Below are 21,562 nucleotides of genomic sequence, written 5' to 3'. Positions count from 1 at the left end.
AGTCACTTAACCCCAATTGCCCCCCCCACACACACACAAGATTATTAAAAAAAAAAAGATTAAACCTTCAGTAGGTTTGGACCTGGGAGCGTTCCTGCTGCAGTCTGAGCCTGCCCATAGGACTAGGGACAATGGGGGGTATGCACCCATGATATTCCCCATTGACATCTGTTCTCCTCCCATAACTGTCATCCCCACTGGCAATGCTGCTCTTTGGGAACAACTCCCTTCTCTTTTGCCCTGCAAATTTATTTTATGCCTTTAAGAACATTTTACTGGGGCAGCTAGGTGGCACAGTGGATAGAGCTCTGGCCCTGGATTCGGGAGGACCTGAGTTCAAATCCAGCCTCGGACACTTGACAGTTAAATAGCTGTGTGACCCTGGGCAAGTCACTTAACCCCAATTGCCTTACCAAAAAAAAAAAAAAAAAGAACATTTTACTGAGAAGCATCCATAGTCTTCACCAGGCTGCCCTAGGGGTTCATGACACAAAAACAGTAAAGAAGACCTGCTCCAGGAGGAGTGATTCAGCATGAAAGTCTCATCCCCTACCCCAACCCTGGAGTACTTGAGTCTATCCTATGCATTTCATACATTCTACAGTCACTGATGGTTGTTCACTATAATAGTCTCTCCAACCTTAGAAAAAAGCTGAAGAGCTTCTCTCCCTGCTCTTGAAAGACAGTTAAAACTTTATATAGCTATTAGTGCCGCAGAGTTATCTCTTCAGAGAACCCCTGAACATGCAAGTATTATGATATCAGTGTACTGAATGTTCAAAGTGTATAGACTATCTAAGGTAGTCTTCTCCAGTTAGTTCACATTTACATAAGCATTTGAAGAATTTTACATAGTATCTCATTGGATCCTCACAACAAGCCTCCTAAGTAAGCCATATGGATACAGCCCCCTGAAAATAAGCAGGAATTGTCCAGAGTAGGTGTTCTCTGGATGTATTGCTTGAGTGATGACAGCCAAGACCATGCCAGCTGCTCACTGAAAAGGATGGTGTCTCATTCTTCAGCAGTCAGCTTGCATATCCCGCAGTCCATCCTGCCTACAGACTTTGTGTACCTCTGATTTCCGGTCAACAGTAAAGTTTTCCTAACTAATTCCAAATACCCCCTCTCCTTCCCTTTCCAGGTATCTCTAGGCTGATTTAGAAAGGCTCTAGGATTTCAAGCAGAACACAGAAAGCACCAGCTTCATTCTTCTTTCCAAAAACATTCTCTAGGGCTTTGCATTCCTAAAAGAATTCCCAGCATTGTGAAATTCTTTCAATAATGCCTTCATCACAGTCAATAGGAACTTCTAAAATCAACAGTCCTTGGTGAGTCTCTATACCCATCACTGCATTAGACCCTTAATAATCAGGAAGCCATGGGAACCATTTACTTCAACATCTGGTTTTATAGTTCTCTCTATTCTCAAGCCTGTCTGGTTTAAAAAGGTAGAGACAGAATTCTAGATTAAGAGCTAGAAGGGAGTTTAGAGGCCACCTACTCCGATATTCTGATTTTATATATGAGAAAATTAAGGCTTAGAGAAACTATGTGATGCTGACTGCTACATATCGAGTATCAGAGATAGGATTTGAATTCAGGTCTTCCTAACTTCAAATCTAGCACTTAATCCACTATACATAACATGCTGACTCCTTCAAAAGGCATATGTCAGAAGCAAAATAGGAACCGTAGTTCCAGAGAAGGCTGTGATTCACTAGGACGCTACTATGTACTAGTGCTTATGGGCAGTCTGCTCCCCAGAACAAAGAAGAACTAAAAAACAATGACAACACTGTAGCCTAGACTCCAATCCCTATCCCCTAAAAATTAGTGTTTTCTGGACCCCCCCCAAAAAAAAATTCCAAATCCAATTCTGGATAAACTCTCTCCTAGAATTGAGGGAACATCATTCATTGCTGGGGGGTAAAGCCACTGGCACAGAGCCTAGTCACTTCAAAAATTCCCTTAAGGATACTGGAAAACCCTGCGGGAGGGGTGACATGTGACATACCTGACCTTCAGTCAATGGGGGCAAGGGTAGTCAGTGTTACACAATATCATTTATACCCTCCCAGCCAGTGTCCACTTGTTTTCTCCCTTTCTTTTTTCACCATTTCTCTGATTCTGGCTGTGTGCCCCTGTCCCAACTTGAACAGGGGCAGGTTAAGACCATGGAAGTCAGACAGAGTACAGGAGGTGCAGGGCAGTCTGTTTAAAGTACAAGGAAGCTCATACCAACTAAACACATAATGAAGCACCAAGCACAGTAAACAGGAGGTATATATGTAAACATCAATGACCCAGAAAACCATGATCTTTTGCACAGAAAACAAGAGCTGCCTTTTTACATTAGGTAACCTTAGCTCAGTATAACAAAACACTTCCAAAGTTATCTAAAAGTGGGATGGACTGCCTCAAAGAGGAATGGATTCCTTTTCCCAAGAGCAAACCTTGGTTCCCTCCATGCTTCTTGTGTGCTTTCTGCCCCCAGGCAGAATGTGAGGTTCTTGAGAGCAAGGACTGTCACACTCATCTATTATCTGTATCCCCAACACTTAATACCATGTTACATGGCACATAATAAGCACTTCATCAATGATTTTTCATTCATTCATGTATGCCACATTTAGGGAGCATTCACTCAATAGAGCATATCTGGCCTGAACTGGGCAATGGAGGAGGATCAATGATAACAGTGGCAAACATTTACATAGCACATGTTTTGTGCCAGGCAGTGTGCTAAGAGCTTTACAATGATCATCTCATTTGATCTACACAATAACCCTGGGAGGTAGGTGTCATTATGATTCCCCTTTTGTAGACAGGGAAAGTGAGGCAGATATTACCAAAAAAATGGATTGGGGCAACTGGGTGGCATGGTGGATAGAGTGCCAAAAGACTCATCTTCATGGGTTCAAATCTGGCTCCAGATACTTACTAGCTATTTAACCCTGTTTGCCTCAGTCTCCTCATCTGTAAAATTAGCTAGAGAAGGAAATGTTAAAGCACTCCCAAATCTTTTCTAAGAAAACCCCAAAAATGGGGTCATGAAGAGTTGGACATGATCAAAACAACGTGACAACAACAATTAAAATGTATTAGGGATAGAAAAATAGCTAGAATGAGGAAAACCTGGGTTCTAATCCAACCTCTAACATAAAAGGGGCAAGTCCCTTAATTTTTCATTGTATCAAGTAATTCTCCAGGACTATAAATTGCAGCACATGTGTGAATCTACTTTGGTAAAGGAAGTTCCTCACCTGGAACTTATTATCCAAATAAAATCACAGATCTGATGTTTTTGTTAATGAATTAACTAATTACATTTCCTGACATAACCCTTTGAGGTCCTGTTACTATATTTTACAAATGAAGAAACTGAGACTCAAAGAGGACATATGCCCATGGCTACAGAGCAAGTCAAAGGCAGAACCAAAATTTAGAGACAGAAAAAACTTAAATGATCAGATTTCTGACTCCAGGCCTGGAGCTCTATCCAGTGTCACCTAGCTTCATTGTTTCCAGAGGACAGTGACCAGGATGTTAAAGGGAAAAGATTCAATGGCTGATGACTTTTGATTGAAGAAAAGGGAATGTGTGGCCTAAAGAAGACCAGGGAGATAATAGGGCAGTATGCATAGAAGGATTGCTGAACTTAGAATCACAGAACCTGAATTCATACCCCAATTATGCCATTTAGTATCAGTGACACCTTGGTCAAATCATATATCTACCTCTTACCCAAGGTGTAAAAATTGCTTATGTCAACAAAAGTTGTGTCAATAAATTTGGTGACCACTAGAAATTTCTCATCAGCCAGGTGTATGTTCAACATCAGCTCTTGTTGTCAAATTTTCAGTCTGAGCATTTATGCCACAAAAATCAACAAATGATACACATCAAAGCAACAAACTAATTCTTGTTTTGTTCATTGCCTACATTTAAGAAAGTAACTAAACTTAAAAGTATATTATAGGGGCAGATAGGTGATTTCGTGAATAGAACACCAGCCCTGTAGTCGGGAGGACCTGAGTTCAAATCCAGCCTCAGATTCTTACTAGCTGTGTGACCCTGGGCAAGTCACTTACCCCAATTGCCTCACCAAAAAACACAATTTTTTTTAAAAAAGAGAGACTGAGGCAGAGCTCTGAGCCAATGGCACTTTATTAAAGGGTTCATACTCCCCTCTAATGTAGTGGACCTCAGATCTTCCTCATGATCTAAGATGCCTCCTTCCAGGACCTTGTTTTTATAAGGTTTGATACCAGATCTATTACCTGGATTTTCTAAAGCATCTATGCAAAATACAGAATTCCATTGGTTGACATATATATGGTACATAAACTAAAATAAGCAAAAATGATATGTCAGCAGGATCATGGGTTAGGCAAAGCAGGAGGCATCTCCACTGACTGGATGGTCATGAGATGGTCACTTGCTCATGTTGGACAAGAGAGTGGTCTAGAGGTATAAAGATAAATTGGAGGACTTTCCATGCCCCTGAGTCACTTCCACCACAATGAGCTTGGTCCCCATGATAAGGAAAAACAAGAGAGGAGGGCCTCTAGTTAGCTTTCTATGATTAAGCAAGTGAACTTACCACCTTCAGCTTACAGCTCTGGGGCTTAATATATAGAACCCTATGGAACCATAGCAAATTGATTAATACTAATTGGAATAGAGTAGGGGTCCAAGTGAATTATTTCTCACATTCTCCCCCTTAGGTCCACAAATAGACTTCTGTCCAAGAGGAAGCAAGGAGTAGAAAGAAATCAGAACTAGTGAAACAACTTTGCTCCTCACAGACCCATCTGCTTGTTACAACAGAATCCACAGAAATCTAGTTGAGACAGCAAGAGGTTCATACCAGTGTACTAGATACTCAAAGTGTATACACTAAGGCACACTTCTCTAAGAATCAACTAGTAGTTAACATTTAAATAGCACTGGAGGGGTGGCTAGGTGGCGCAGTGGATAAAGCACCGGCCCTGGATTCAGGAATACCTGAGTTCAAATCCGGCCTCAGACACTTGAAACTTACTAGCTGTGTGACCCTGAGCAAGGGGGGATACAGAGAGACAGAATCATAATAACTGTAGACCCTATCAGAGGTACAGAAGGACAGAACCAGGATCAGGGTAATCATGGACTCCCTCAGGGTGGGGCACAGCATTAATGAGACAAAGGGGAGGGATGGAAAATAAATACAAAAAGCTTTACTTTTCCAGACCCTGAATATATTAACCCCCTTATACCAATCCATTCACCTCCCCAGAGTAACGAACCCCATGTGACCCTCAAAGTTGGGGACAAGTATTATGATTGTCTATTAGACACAGGAGCCTCTAAATCAGTATTAGTGAGTAAACCAGACCCTGGATGTAAAGCTGTAGGATCTTTAAATGTGGTAGGAGTCCCGGGAAAAGCCCAAAGAGTGGCAGAATTAACCCTTTGCATAGTATCTATGGGGCTTTTAACAGTAGAACATTCATTCTTACTTATGCCTGATGCCCCTGTAAATCTATTAGGTCGTGATCTCCTTTGTAAACTTAGAGCAACCATATCTTGTGCTCCAGATGAGGCTGTCTCCCTACAATTGCCAGAGGATACTGTTCATTTATTACCAATTTTGATTACAGATGCTCAAGGAACAGTAGGGGATACATCCCAAAATCCCCTCTGAAATTCCTGAGTCCCTATGGGCCCCATCCTCTACTGAAGTGGGGCTCCTTAAATCTGCCATGCCTGTTACCTTTAAAGTTAAAGGGGGACCACCCCCATCCATTCCACAGTATCCATTGTCTAAAGAAGCTATAGAAGGAATCACTCCTATAATTGAGGCTTTGAAAAGCCAGAGTATTATTGTTCCATGCCAACATTCTCCATGCAATACTCCCATTTTGCCAGTTAAAAAACCCAAGCCTGGGCCAGATGGTAAACCTGTTTATCATTTCGTACAAGATCTTAGAGCGATAAACTCTTATGTTATACCGAGACATGCCATAGTCCCTAACCCTGCCACAATAGTTTCTTCCATCCCATGTGATGCTACATGCTTCACGGTAGTAGACCTCTGCTCTGCCTTTTTCTCCATACCAGTGCATGAGGACTTCCAATATTTATTTTCTTTCACCTGAAAAAAATACATAGTGGACCTGGACTAGACTCCCACAGGGATTTGTAGACAGTCCTACATTATTTTCCCATATTTAACAACAGGATCTGGCCTCCATTACCTTTAAAGGCTCCACTTTAGTATAATATGTTGATGACTTACTTTTAGCTTCCCCTAATGCTGAAATCTATCAGGAAGATAGCTGTCACTTATTATTAGAGGTACACAAGAGAGGCTACAAGGTTTCTAAGTCAAAGGTACAATGGTGCTTGCCCCAGGTAGAATATTTAGGTTTCATTCTGGCTGCTGGAACTCACTTTGTCTCTTCTAAGTGAGTCCAGGCCATTCAATAACTTTCTTCCCCAACTACTAAGAAGCAGTTAAGAGCCATTTGGGGAGCTACAGGGTTCTATAGACAGTAGATCCCTTCTTTCGGGGAGCTTACTATACCCCTGATATCCTTAACAAAAAATAATGTTCCATAGCCTTTGCAGATGGAAACCCAACATCTCTGAGCTTTAAAAGAATTGAAACAGGCCCTATTATCAACACCCGTCCTAGGCCTCCCAGATTACAGTAAGCCCTTCACTCTCTCTGTGCATGAGCAAAGAGGGGAGGCTTCTGGAGTTCTGACTTAATCATTGGGCCCACCCAATGCCCCATAGCTTACTATTCAACCCAACTGGACTCAGGAGTTGCTGTACAAGCTGGTCCTTTAGATTTTTCCCTGCATGATTTAAGTCCTGAAGACAATGTATATATTAAGAATTTTCAGCGAACCAGTGGGACCCAGCCCGCTTGGGAGGGACCTTTTCAGGTATTATTGACAACTCCTACTGCTATTAAAATTGGAGAAAAAGAATCTTGGATTCATTGTTCCCATGTAAAGCCTGCATCATTTATAGGTAAAGAAATTTCAAATAAAACCCTAACAATAGCAGCTGCTAAAGAGCAAAGAACCCTAACAAAGCCCAGAGGCAATAGGCAGTTCCATTTTGAACACCCTACCACTCAATTGCAAGCCCTGGGACTCAAATTCTGTAAGGTATCAGGGGATGGAAATTGGTTTTTTTAGAACCCTTGGAGACCAGTTAGAAGGTCATTCTAGAAACCATTTCAAACACAGACAAGAAACTACTGATTATATGCTCAATCATAAAAAAGAATTTGGGGCAGCTAGGTGCCGCAGTTGGATAGAACACTGGTCCTGGAGTTAGGAGTACATGAGTTCAAATCCGGCCTCAGACACTTAACACTTACTAGATCTGTGACCCTGGACAAGTCACTTAACCCCAATTGCCTCACTAAAAAAAAAAAAAAAAGACTTTGAGCCTTTTAGAGAGGACGATATTCCCTTTGAAAAATACATTGCTGACTTAAAAAAAACTGGTACATTTGGAGACAACTATATGATTGTAGCCTTTGCAAAACATAACCAGCTGAATGTAATCATTCATCAGATCAAGTAGGCAAGCAATATGATATCAATTCTCCATGCAGGATGGTCACTTTCCAGTATCAGGCAGTCAGGGTTTCCTTTTTCTTCTAAAACAGAGGATCACTGCTACAAGCAGCCTTACCCATAGCTTTTCTCTTACCAAAGCTCTACTCTCTAGGTTCAGTCTCTCTTGCTCCACTGAAAAGCTTCCTGTGACTAATGTGACTCTGCCCAATCTAGCCCCAAATTGCACAATGCCTGGCTAAGAAAAATGCTTTATAAACTCACATGCAAATGCCTCTTCCTTCACATGGTAAAGAGTCAACCTACTCTTTCTGGAGATAGACTTATGAATGGCTGTAGAGTGATTTCAGAGTATTGTACTGATGCCTTATGTGGTAAGTCGGGGGTGCCAATGCAGAAAGAGTAATGAACCATAGTTCCAGAGAAGGCTGTGACTGACTAGGATGATACCATGTACTAGTGCTTATGTGCAGTCTGCTCCCCAGAATGAAGAAGAAGAAGAAGAAGAAGAAGAAGAAGAAGAAGAAGAAGAAGAAGAAGAAGAAGAAGAAGAAGGAGAAGGAGAAGGAGGAGAAGGAGAAGGAGAAGAAGAAGAAGAAGAAGAAGAAGAACTAAAAAACAATGACAACAACAATGTAGCCTAGACTCCAATCCCTATCCCCTAAAAATTAGTGTATTCTGGACCCCTTCCCCCCAAAAAATGCCAAATCCAATTCTGGATAAGCTCTCTCCTAGAACTGAGGGAATATCATTGCTGGGGGGTAAAGCCATTGGCACAGAGCCTAGACACCTCAAAAATTCCCTTAAGGATACTGGAAAACCCTGGGGGAAGGGTGACATGTCACATACCTGACCTTCAGTCAATGGGGGCAAGGGTAGTCAGTGTTACACAATATAGTTGTTTCCCTTTGTAATACTATTTTATGCATTTAAAAAGAGTTAACCAGTCAGTCAACTAGCATTTATTAAATGCCTACTATGTGTTAGGTGCTGGGATGCAAAGAAAAAAAAAACAGCCCCCACGTTCAAGGAGCTCACAGTCTAATGAGGGAGATGGCGTGCAAACAGCTACATAAAAACAAGCTTTAGACAGGAGAAATTGGAGAGAATCAACAGAAAGAAGACAGCAGAATTAAGAGGGAGAGAATAAGGTTTCCTGTAGAAAATAGGATTTTCCTTAGGATTTGAAGGAGGCCAGGAAGCAGAGATGATTACTGTGTTTTTCCCTCCATCCCATTTTCTTCTGTTTCTTCTTCTCTCTCTCTTTTATCCTGTTCCTCTTCAAAAGTCTCTTTTGCTTCTAACCACTGCCTTCCTTAATCTGCCCTCCTATTATCATCCCCACCCCCAACTTTCTCTTATATCTTTCCCCTCCTATTTCCTCTTGGGTAAGTTATATTTCTATATACAACTAAGTGTGTGTGTATACATACCCATAAATGTGTGTGTGTTCTTCCCTCTTTGAAAAGATTTTAATGAAAGTGAAATTCAAACATTGTCCCCCATTTCCCCACCCAGTGTAAAAGCTCTTCCTTGTATGCCTCTTTTATGTATAAAAAATTTCCCCATTCTACCTCTGCCTTCCTCCTCCTCTTTTTCATCTCTTCATTTTTTGATATCATTACAACATAATCAACTCACACTCATGCTCTGTCTATGTAAATTCCTTTTAACTGCCCTAAGTAATGATAAAGTTCTTAGGAGTGACAAGTATCACTCCTCCCATGTAAGAATGGAAACAGTTTAACCTTATTGAATCCCTTACAATTTCCCTTTCCTCTTTATCTTTTTATGTTTCTCTTGAGTTTTGTATTTGAATTTTCTATTCAGCTCTGATCTTTTCATCAAAAATGTTTGAAATCCCTCTCTTTTTATTAAATATCTATTTTCCCCCTAAACAATTACACTCAATTTTGCTAAGTAGGTTGTTCTTGCTTGTGCCCTAGCTCCCTTGCCTTCAAAATATTCCAAGCCCTCTACTTCTTTAACATGGAAGCTGCTAAATCTTGTGTTATCCTGACTGTGGCCTCACAATATTTGAATTGTTTATTTCTGGCTATTTGAAGCATTTTCTCTTTGACCTAGGAGCTCTGGGATTTGGCTATAATATTCCTGGGAGTTTTCATTTTCGGATCTTTTTCAGGAGATGATCAATGGATTCTTTCCATTTCTATGTTTACCCTCTGGATCTAAGGGCAGTTTTCCTTGTTAATTTCTTGAAATATGGTATCTAGGCTCTTTCTTTGATCATGGCTTTCAGGTATTCCAATAATTCTTAAATTATCTCTCCTTGGCCTATTTTCCAGACCAGTTGTTTTCCCAATGAGATATTTCATATTTTATTCTATTTTTTTCATTTTCGACTTTGTATTACTGTGGATTTTTTTTTGATGTCTCTAAGAGTCATTACCTTCCACTTGCTCGATTCTAATTTTTGAAGAATTATTTTCTTCAGTGAATTTTTTTACCCTTTTTTACTTTCAGCCTATTCTGCTTTTTAAGTAGTTCTTTTCTTCAGTGAATTTTTGTGTCTCTTTCACCATTAGGCCAATTCTGTTTTTAAGATGCTGCTTTGGAGGGGCAGCTAGGTGGCACAGTGGATAAAGCACTGGCCTTGGGTTCAGGAGGACCTGAGTTCAAATCCAGCCTCAGACACTTGACACTTACTAGCTATGTGACCCTGGGCAAGTCACTTAACCCCAATTGCCTCACCCCCCCCCCCAAAAAAAGATGCTATTTTGGGACTTCCAGTGCCAAGATAGTGGATCAATGAAGGAATCCTCTGATGCTCTCCCAAATTTCCCCTTCAAACAACTAGAAAGCTGCCTAAGAATTGGTGCAGAAGCAGGGAAGCAGCTTACCAGTGCAGCAGGAAAGGTCTGTTTTACTGGTATGGGAGGGGAGTGAGGTCCAAGAGCAGCAGCCAGCCTTACAGCAGGATGCCTACAGTAAGGCTCTAAGCTTGAGGCAATCCACCAGCAAGGGCCCATCCTTCTGCAAGCCAGAAGCCTGCTAGGCAAGAGAGTGGGCTGAGCTGCACAGTAAGGCCCCACCCCACTACCCCACTGTCAGTACAAGCTACCAGGGAAGCCTTTACCCCACTACTGACCAGTAGTGAAGCCCTACCCCGAGGCTGGCCAACAGTGAGATCCCATCCATAGGGACTATCAGCAGAGAGATTCTGTTTCCATAGTAACTCAGCATCGGGGGCCTCAACCCTTGAGCAAATCTGCAACAAAATTACTCCTCCATGGACTGCTAGCAGAGAAGCCCTGTTTCCTTAACAATCCGGCATCAGGGCACCACCCCTGGGGCAGAGCAGCAATAAAGTCCCTCTTCCAAGGCTAGCCTCTAGTAACAAAGATGCTGCTACTATAGCAACCAAGAACAAAGCCCCACCCCTGGAGCAGGCCAGCAGCTAAACCCCATGCCCAGTGGAGGACAACAGGGAGGCTCCACCCCCCACCAAGCACAAGCCAGATGGGAAGTCTACCTGACAGAGAAAACAAGCAGCTAAGCCCTGAAGCCCAGTGAAAGTCAGCAGTGAAACCCAGAACACCAGCACAAAAACTTGGGACAGTACCAGGACTAGAGCCAAACTCTCACATAAAAACACCACATCACCTAAAAAAGGAAGGGGGGGGGGGGGGGAGATGAGTTACTGTGGTGATAGGGAGGACCAAGGCATAAACTTAGAAGAGGACAATAGTGCCAAAATGGCTACATGTCAAGCCTCAAAGTATAGTAAAGCTTGGTCTCAGGCCAAAAAAAGAATTCCTGGGAGAGTTTTTAAAGGATTTTTAAAAGCAAATTAGAGAATTAGAGTAAAAAAATGGGGAAAAAAATGAGAGTAATACAATAGAGTCATAAAAAAAGAGTTAGCAACATGGGAAAGGATATACAAAAATTTACCAAGGAAAAGAACTCCATAAGAACAGAATTGGTCAAGTGGAAAAGGAAAAGTGGAAAAGCTCACTGAAGAAAATAATTTCTTAAAAATTAGAACTGAACAAGTGGAAACTAATGACTATGAAACATTAAGATACAATAAAAACTAAACCAAAAAAGTTTTTTTTAAATTGAAGAAAATGGAAAATTTCTCATTGTAAAAATAACTGACCTAGAAAATAGATCCAAGAGAAATAATATAAGAACTATCAGACTACCTGAAAGCCAGGATCAAAAAAAAAAATCCTGAAAAGTATCTTTCAAGAAATTATCAAGTAAAACTGCCCTGACATATTAGAACCAAAGGGCAAAATAGAAATTTAAAGAATCCACTGGTCACTGCCTGACAGAGATCCCAAAAGCTAAACTCCCAAGAACAACATTGTGAAATTCATGGATCAAGGAGAAAATATTTCAAGCAGCCAAAAAGAAACAATGAAAATATCATGGAACTACAATCAGAATTACACAGAATTTGGAAGCTACCACATTAAAGAACTGGAAGGCTTGGAATATGATATACTAGAAGGCAAAGGAGTTAGGTTTACAACCAAGAATCACCTATGCAGCAAAATTAAATATAATCTTTCAGCGGGCAAATGGATATTTAATGAAATAGAGAACTTTTAAGCATTTCTAATTGGAAGATCAGAGCTGAATAAGAAAAAAATTACCTCCAAATACAAGACTCAAGAGAAATATAATAAGGTAAAAAAAAGGAACAAGAAAAAAACATAAGAAATTCAATAAGGTTAAACTGTTTATATTTCTACATGGCAAAATCATATTTGTAACACTTAACTATTTTATTACTCATAAGAGCAACTAGAAGAAACATATAGACAGAAGGTATGGAAATAAGATGACTCTGATGGGATGGCACCCCCCCCACCCAAAAAATAAATAAAGTGGTGAGAAAGAAATTGGACTGGAAAAAGGAAGGAAATTGAACAGGGTAAATTATCCCACATAAAAGAGGTATGAAAGTTATTATGATGAAGGCAGAAATGCCGAGGGTGGATGGTGGGCAAAATTTAAACCTTACTCTCAGGACAGCTAGGTGGCACAGTAGATAAAGCACTGGCCCTGGATTCAGGAGGACCTGAGTTCAAATCTGGCCTCAGACACCTGACACTTACTAGCTGTGTGACCCTGCGCAAGTCACTTAAGCCTCCTTGACCCATAAAAACAAACAAACAACAACAACAAAAAACAAAAACAATCTTTCATCAAAATTGTCTCAAAGAAGAAATAACATTCACATTCAGTTGGATATAAAAATTTATCTTACCCTATAAGGAAGTAAAAAAGGGATGGAGATAATACAAAGGGGAGGGGGAAACTGATAAAAGAGAGGGAATATTGGGGAAGGTGGTGATTAGAAGTAAAACATTTATGAGGAGGGAAAGGGTTGGGGTAAGAGAATGAGGGGAATAAACAAGTGAAAAACAGCATGGAGGGAAATACAGTTAGCTATCATAACTATAAATGTGAATGGGATGAATTCACCCATAAAACAGAAGCAGATAACAGAATGGATTAAAAACCAAAATCCTATAATATATAGTTTTATGAGAATCACATCTGAACAGAGAGATACAAAGGTAAGGGGTTGGAACAGATTCTATTATGCTTCAGCTGAAGCAAAACAAGCAAGGGTAGTGATCATGATTTAAAACAAAGCAAAAGCAAAAATATATCTAATTAAAGGAGATAAAGAATAAAACTATATTTTGGTGAAAGGTAGCATAGACAATGAGGTCATATCAATACTAAACATATATGCACCAAATGGTATAGCATATAAATTTTTGAAGGAGAAGTTGAATGAGTTACAAGAGGAAATAAATAACAAAACTATACTAGTGGAGGACCTCAACTTTCTCCTCTCATAATTAAATAAATCTAACCAAAAAATAAACAAGAAAGAAGTTCAGGGGGTGAATAAAATTCTAGAAAATTTAGATATGATAGATCTCTACAGAAAACTAAATGGGAATAGAAAGGAATATATCTTTTTATAAGCAGTACATGGCACCTAGGGCATAAAAACCTCACAACCAAATGCAGAAAACCAGAAATAGCAACTGCATTCTTTTCAGATCATAATGCACTAAAAATTACATTCAATACTGGACATGGTAATGAAATCAAAAAGTAACTAAAAATTGAAAAATCTAATCATTTTTAAAAGTGGGTAAAGAACAAATTATAGAAACAATTGATAATTTCATTAAAGAAAATTTACAACAATGAAGCAACATATCAAAATTTATGGGATTCAGTCAGAGCAGTACTTCTGGGAAATTTTATATCTCTAATTGATTGTATCAATAAAATAGAGAAAAAGTAGATCAATGAATTAGGCATACTACTAAAAAAAACTAGAAAAATAACAAATTAAAAATCCCCACTTATATGCCAAATTGGAAATCCTGAAAATCAAAGTAGAGATTAATAAAATTGAAAGAAAACCTTTGAACTATTAGATAAAACTAGAAGCTTGTTTTATGGGGGGGGGGACCAACAAAACAAATAAACCATTGGTTAATTTGATTAAAAAAGGAAAGAAGAAAACCAAATTACTACTATCAAATATGAAAGGGGTGAATTCACCACCAATTGAAATTAAGACAATTGTTAGGAGCTGTTTTGCTTCATTATATGCCAATAAATTTGACAATCTAAATGAAATGGATGAATATCTACAAAAATTTAAATTAACAGATTAACAGAAAAAGAAATAAAATACTTAAATAACCCAGTCTTAGAAAAATAAATTGAACAAAAATATTTATAGCAGCTCTTTTTGTGGTGACTAAGAATTGTATCTGGTTTTTTTTATATCTGTTTTCACATTGTTGTATTCTTCTAAGTTCATGTTTTGATATTCCTTTTCACTCAAGTAGCTTTTTATGATCAAATTCTTTTTTTTTGTTTTGCTTGCTCATTTTTCTAACTTATTTCTTGACTTTGAACTTAATGTTAAAATTGGATTCTGCCCACCTGTGGGTGGGGAGCCACTGTCCCAAGCTTCAGGCTTTTTCATGCTGCTGTTTTCAAAGCTAGTTCTGAGAGTCTGGAGTTTTTGTGCTTTCAGTGTGTTGTGATATGTGGAGAGGTGTGCTCACTGCTCTCCCAGTCTGCAAGCCAGTCTTTACCCAGGAAGGGCCTCTAACCCCCTGCAGCCATAAGCAATAACACTTGTTTTGGAACTAAGACAAGGAACTTGTGGCTGACAACCAGTGCTCCTTTCTATTCTGGAACTGTGATCCAGAATGTCTCTTTGCTGAGAGCTCCTGTAGCTGCTGCTATTGCTGTGCCTGCTGTTCCTGCTCCTTCATTTGTGGGCTCTAGACACACACCTCCACTCCAGTGGCATAAACTTCTGCCAATCTCCTAAATTTTCTTAGGACAGAAAAATGTCCCACCACTACCTTTTGTTAGCTGTTCCACTCCAAAATTTTATTTGAGGAGTTATTTTAAAGTTCTTTTGGTGGCTAATGTTGAAAGAAGTAAGCTGGGTTGCCTTTAATCTGCTATCTGGGCTTGTGCTACAACATTCTTAACTATTATTATTAGGCCCTTCTCTATACTTTTACATGCATTATAGTGAAAGCACTTGGGACTCTGCAGGTTGCTAGCTAGATAAAGGGGAAACAAATACCCAAAAGGAGAGCTAGAAATAAGTAAAATGCAGATGTTCTCAGGACTTAAACTCTAGGAGGGGCTAAGCATTATTCAAGTTATAGATGAGAGACTGCCAAAGATTGAACTTAGTGAATGTGAACTCATTTTCAATTCTAAGCCCCAGTTTCTCTCTATTTAGCAAGCTGTCCCAATATTTAATGAAGGAAAAGATATATTCTGCATCTTATAAGTCAGTTAGCTTGTTGACACATGTTCCTCATAAAATTCTAGGATGGATTTTTAATTGTGATGTGGATAATTGTATATTTAATTATATTATGTAGGGACAGGGACTATAACTATACTTTCACTATTATAGGGATCTTCCAGAGGAGGAACCTTCCTTTAACAATATAGGCCAGCATCTTCTCTAGAACATATAATACTAGATCATTGCCTGGATGGTTAAGTGACTTTCCCAGAGTCATGCAACGAGTACATGTCAGAAGAAGGAACAAAATCTAGGTGTTTTTTAAAATCCTAAACCTACTCTCCATCCACTATGTTGCATATAGTAAAGCAAGAAATGATCACTACAAGCAAGCAAAAGTTCAGTAAGGATGACATGGCAGACTAATTTCATTTCCTTTCTTGACAGGGTTGCCAGACTAGAAGATCAGGGTTTTCAATGAACTTAGTCTATCTGGATATCAGCAAGGCATCTGATAAAGTCATGAGAAGCTGGTCAATAAGATGAAGAGATAGAGACCCAACAATTAAATGAGTTCATAACTGATTGGCCAACAAGATATAAAGAATTTTGACTAGGAGATCAATCAATGTTAATGTGAAAGCAAATTTCTAGTGAAATGTTCCAGCAAGGGCTTTGCCCTGGGTCTAATTCTATTCAAATATCTTATCAATTACTTAAATAAGGAATGGAATGATCATCATATTTGTGGATGACATGAAGCTGGGAACCCTAATACATTACAAATGGAAAAAATCTCAACTGTCTGAAAAAAAGGGCCAAGTCCAGTAAGATGAAATTTAATAGAGGGAAATATAAAATCCTGCCCTTGGGCTCAAAATTCAGCTAAACAAGTATAGGATAAAGGAATATCTTGATAGCAGCTGAAAAACCATGAGAGCTTCAGTGGAAGATGGATTTACTATATCAGTAGTGTAACATGACTGCCAAAGTACATAAAGTGCTTCAGCCTACATTAATTGAAATAAACAGATTGAAATATTTTATTCAAAACATTAACAAAATGGAACATGTCAAGAGGAGGGTGAAGGGATGATGGAGGAACTTGAAAACCTCATATAAGGATCCATTTATAAATTTAAAGTCAGGAGGGAGCTTAGAATTCATCTACTAACTGTGATGTTTAAAATCTATGTTGTGTGATTGCCTTAAATTAGAAGCTTTAGCACCAGTCTTTGGGCATTAAACATTTATTAAAGCATACAGGTATTCACATGGAGTTCAGAAAGTTAGGAAAAAGAAAGCCTATCTAGTCTTGAGTTCCAGCCTGGTCAGGTTCTTCCTCAAGTCCTCTGCCAAAGCAGCAGTCAATCACTCTCACTTGATTCAATCAATCTAGATTAATCTCCAGGTGGGTCTTTGAATATCTGCTAAATCCCATTATTTCATCACATTATAGGGAGGCCATCAAACCCAACCCTGTCATTTATAGTTAAGGAAACTGAGACCCTTGGAAATTAAATGATTTCCCCGAGGTTATACAAGTAATAATACGAAGGGTGAGAACCCAGATCTTCTGTCTCCAGATTCAAGAATGTTGAGACTAACAACAAGAAAACTTGGGGGCAAGGGAGATGAAGGATATGGACACTGTCTTCAAATATCAGAGGGATTTTCATGGCAGATGGATAAGAAATTATCCACTTTGGCCCTACAGAATCGAACTATGACTAGGAAATGGAAGTTAAAAGGGGAAGCAAATTTGAGTTTAATGTTATTTTTTTTTTATTTTTTGGGCAGGGCCATGGGGGTTAAGTGACTTGCCCAGGGTCACACAGCTAGTAAGTGTCAAGTGTCTGAGACCAGATTTGAACTCAGGTCCTCCTGAATCCAAGCCCAGTGCTTTATCCACTGTGCCACCTAGCTGTAGTAAATGACATTAGTAATGTACTGTTTGATAAACCCAAAGACCCCAGCTTCTGGGATAGGCATTCAGTATTTGACAAAAGCTGCTGGGAAAACTGGAAGATAGTATGGCAGAAATTAGGCATAGACCAACGTCTGACACCTTATACTAAAATAAGGTCAAAACATGATTTAGACATAAGAGGTGATACCATAGGTAAATTAGGAGAAGAAGGAATAATCTACCTTTCAGATCTTTGGAAAGGAGAGCAGTTTATGACCAAACAAGAGATAGAGAATATTATGAAATGCAAAATGGGTGATTTTGATTACATTAAATTAAAAAGGTTTTGTACAAACAGAGGCAATGCATCCAAAATTAGAAGGGAGGCAGAAAGCTGGGAAACAATTTTTATGGCCAGTACTTTTGATAAAGGTCTCATTTCTAAAATATATAGGGAACTAAATCAAATTTATATGAATCCAAGTCATTCTCCAATTGAGAAATGGTCAAAGGATATGAACAGGCAGTTTTCTGATGAAGAAATCAAAGCAATCTATTGCCATATAAAAAAATCACTATTGATTAGAGAGATGCAAATAAAAACAACTCTGAGGTACCACCTGACACCTATCAGATTGGCTAAAATGACAAAAAAGGAAAATAATAAATGTTGGAGAAGCTGTGGAAAAATTGGAACACTAATGCATTGTTGGTGGAGCTGTGAACTGATCCAACCATTCTGGAGAGCAATTTGGAATTATGCCCAAAGGGCTATAAAGCTGGGCATACCCTTTGACCCAGCAATCCCACTACTGGGTCTTTTTCCCAAAGAGATCATAAAAAAGGGAAAAGGACCCACATGTACAAAAATATTTATAGCTGCTCTTTTTGTGGTGACAAGGAATTGGAAAATGAGGGGATGTCCATCAATTGGGGAATGGCTGAACAAGTTGTGGCATATGAATGTAATGGAATTCTATTGTGCTGTAAGAAACGATGAGTAGGTGGAGTTCAGAGAAACCTGGAAGGACTTGCATGAACTGATGATGAGTAAGATGAGCAGAACCAGAAGAACATTATACACAGTATCATCAACATTATGTGTTGATCAACTGTGATAGACTAGATAGATTCTTCTCATCAATCCAACGGAACAAGAAAGTTCCAAAAGGACTCATGATGGAAAAGGCTCTCCAAATCCAGAAAAAAAAGGAACTGTGGAATATGGATGCTGATTGGATCATACTATTTCTTTTGGTTTTGGTGCTGTTGGTTTTCTGATTTGAGGTTTTTCCTTTGTGCTCGTGATTCTTCTCGTGTAACACGACTAATGCAGAAATGTTTGCAGAGCAGCTGATTCCCCAGGCCTGGCAGCAGCAGCTGCTGCTGAGTGGGTGGAGGGGGGGGCCTGCAGGACCCCGGGGGTCCCAAGCTGGTACCATGTGTCCCCAGAGGAGCCGGGATGGGACCTCGCATCCCTCAAGAACCATGGCCTCCAAAGCTGCACCCCCCCCACTGCAGAACCAGGCCCTGTTTCTCCCCTACCTTCCAGAGCTGCCCAGCTGGATGCAGGTGAGCATTTTGAGGTCCTAGATGGAACTGAAGATGAAGAGGCAGAAGATGATAATGACCAGAGTGAGCTGCCCCCCTTGGAGGATCTGGGAGCACCCCAAAATGAGGGACCCACTGAACCTCAGCCTGAAACATCTGAAGGGACAGAGAATGAAAGCCCCCTCCAGGAGTGGATGGATATATTGGGTAACGGACTGTTTAGAAAGAAGATTCTTGTGGCTGCCCCGCCTGGGGCTGAGCGGCCCAGCAAGGGCCAAGATGTGACAGTGCAGTTGAAGGTCTCTCTTGAGGATGATGGAACACAGGTGGAGGAACAGCCTCGCCTCACCTTCACCCTGGGAGATTGTGACTTTCTCCAGGCTTTGGATCTGAGTGTACAGCTCATGAATGTGGGTGAGACAGCCCTGATCATCACAGATGCCAAATACTGCTTTGGAGCTCATGGCAGGAGTCCTGCCATCCCTCCCAACTCAACCCTTCAGCTGGAGGTGGCTCTGTGGACAGCAGTGGAAGGGCCTGACCTGGAGCTGCTTAGTGGGCGAGAGTATATCGATCTGGCTGACCACAAGCGGGAGTGTGGGAATGCCCACTACCGGCGGGCCAACTTTGTCCTGGCTGCCAACTCCTACGACCTGGCTCTCAAGGCCATCGGTACCAGCTCCAAAGTTGATGTGAGCCCAGAGGAAGAGGCAGGACTGTTGGAGCTGAAGGTGAAATGTCTAAACAACCTGGCTGCCTCACAGCTCAAGCTGGACCATTATAGCACAGCCCTGAACTCCTGCAGCCTGGCGCTCAGCCACCAGCCAGATAACATCAAGGCCCTGTTCCAGAAGGGCAAGGTGCTGGCACAGCAAGGTGAGTATGCCGAGGCCATCCCCATCCTGAGAGCGGCCCTCAAACTGGAGACTTCCAACAAGACTATTCATTCAGAGCTCTCAAAGCTGGTGAAAAAGCATGCTGCCCAGAGGCACACAGAGACTGCCATGTACAAGAAGATGCTTGGCACTGTTGGTGCCAGTGGACTGCCCACCAAGGGCCCTGCCAAGGGCCCCCCCCCTGTTCATTCCGTGGAAATGGCTCTTTGGGGCAACTGCTGTAGCCCTTGGGGGTGTGGCTCTGTCTGTGGTCATCGCTGCCAGAAATTGAAAGCCCAGACAGATGGATGCCGCCTCCTGCCTGCCTGGGCTCCCCTGTACCTTCCAGCCCCCGGCCCGCATCTTCCCTGTCCCTTTCTTGTTCCAAAGCCTGACCTGCCCCAGCTCATCTACCACCTTGCGGTAACCTAGGATTGGGTCAGTCCCTATGAACAAATGAAGAACACAGAGCACCCAGAGCGGGGGGGGGGGGGGGGGGCTGTCTCCCTCCCTCTTCAGTCCTCCCCACCAGAGCTGGGCTGATAGCTGGGGGCCTGATCTGTCTGGCCAGGGCCGGCCGGAAGATCTCACACAGCCCCAACGGGTGAGGGGATGGTAGACCGATGGAAGTATGTCACGGGCACTCCGGCACCAGCCCAACTCTGCCGAGAATGTCGTGATGGAGATGGTGGGCTGGGTGGGCCTTGGAAGTGGGCATTTTCACACTGCCCACAGGGAAGGGGAACTGCTAGTGTGCTCAGGCCCTGGCACATTGGCCAGGCCTGGAGCCCTTGAGCTGGCCGGAGTCCAGAGGCCCAGGACAGCCCCAAAGTACTTTCTGCTCCATCCTCCTTCCCTAGACCTAACCTCCGGGTTGCCTGGCATGGGGCTGGGGCACATCTGTGAACAGGGAATTGACTTCTGTTAAGTGGGAGGAGAGTGTGCCCCTTGCCTTGGCAGAAGCATCCTCATGTGCCCACTCCCTTTGCCCAGTACGTGCTGCCCTCTGCCTGCAGCGAGTGCTCTTCCTCACCCCCCCACATTTGAGTTTACTGGACCCAGGTATGGAGCCTCCTTTTGTCTAATGGGAAAGCCTAGGAAATAAAGTGCCCATCCTGGTCAAAAAAAGAAAAAAAAAGAAATATGTTTAATGTTATTATGTATATATAACCTATATCAGATTGCCTGCTATATAGGGGAGGGGGGAAAGGAGGGGAGGGAGGGAGAAAAATTTGAAATTGTAAATCTTATATAAACAAATGTACATATAACTGGAAAATAATAAAATACTTTTATTTAAAAAAAAAGTGGGGGCAGCTAGGTGGTGAAGTGGATAAAGCACTGGCCCTGGATTCAGGAGGACCTGAGTTCAAAGCCAGCCTCAGACACTTGACACTTACTAGCTGTGTGACCCTGGGCAAGTCACTTAACCCTCATTGCCCTGCAAAAAAAAAAAAAAGTACAAGTAAGCTCATACCAACTAAACACATAATGAAGCACCAAGCACAGTAAACAGAGGTATATATGTAAACATCAATGACCCAGAAAACCATGATCTTTTGCACAGAAAACAAGAGCTGCCTTTTTACATTAGGTAACCTTAGCTCAGTATAACAAAACACTTCCAAAGCTATCTAAAAGTGGGATGGACTGCCTCAAAGGGGAGTGGGATTCCTTTTCCCAAGAGCAAACCTTGGTTCCCTCCATGCTTCTTGTGTGCTTTCTGCCCCCAGGCAGAATGTGAGGTTCTTGAGAGCAAGGACTGTCACACTCATCTATTATCTGTATCCCCAACACTTAATACCATGTTACATGGCACATAAAAAGCACTTCATCAATGATTTTTCATTCATTC

At 41.1% G+C, this 21,562-nt stretch overlaps 1 protein-coding gene across 1 annotated transcript; it reads left to right on the top strand.

Annotated features, from left to right (window-relative positions):
* The first annotated feature begins 952 nt into the window (after positions 1-952).
* On the top strand, positions 953-19,999 carry LOC122751492 (peptidyl-prolyl cis-trans isomerase FKBP8-like). The gene is given in 3 exon segments (XM_043998563.1): positions 953-1,071; positions 18,618-19,914; positions 19,916-19,999. Coding segments are annotated over 3 exon segments (1,500 nt in total).
* The last annotated feature ends 1,563 nt before the right edge of the window (positions 20,000-21,562 follow it).

Source organism: Dromiciops gliroides, chromosome 1 (assembly GCF_019393635.1).
Source record: "Dromiciops gliroides isolate mDroGli1 chromosome 1, mDroGli1.pri, whole genome shotgun sequence".
NCBI classification, from domain to species: Eukaryota; Metazoa; Chordata; class Mammalia; order Microbiotheria; family Microbiotheriidae; genus Dromiciops; species Dromiciops gliroides.
The sequence above is the reverse complement of the archived record's forward strand: the minus strand, read 5'-3'. Positions and strand labels throughout refer to the sequence as shown.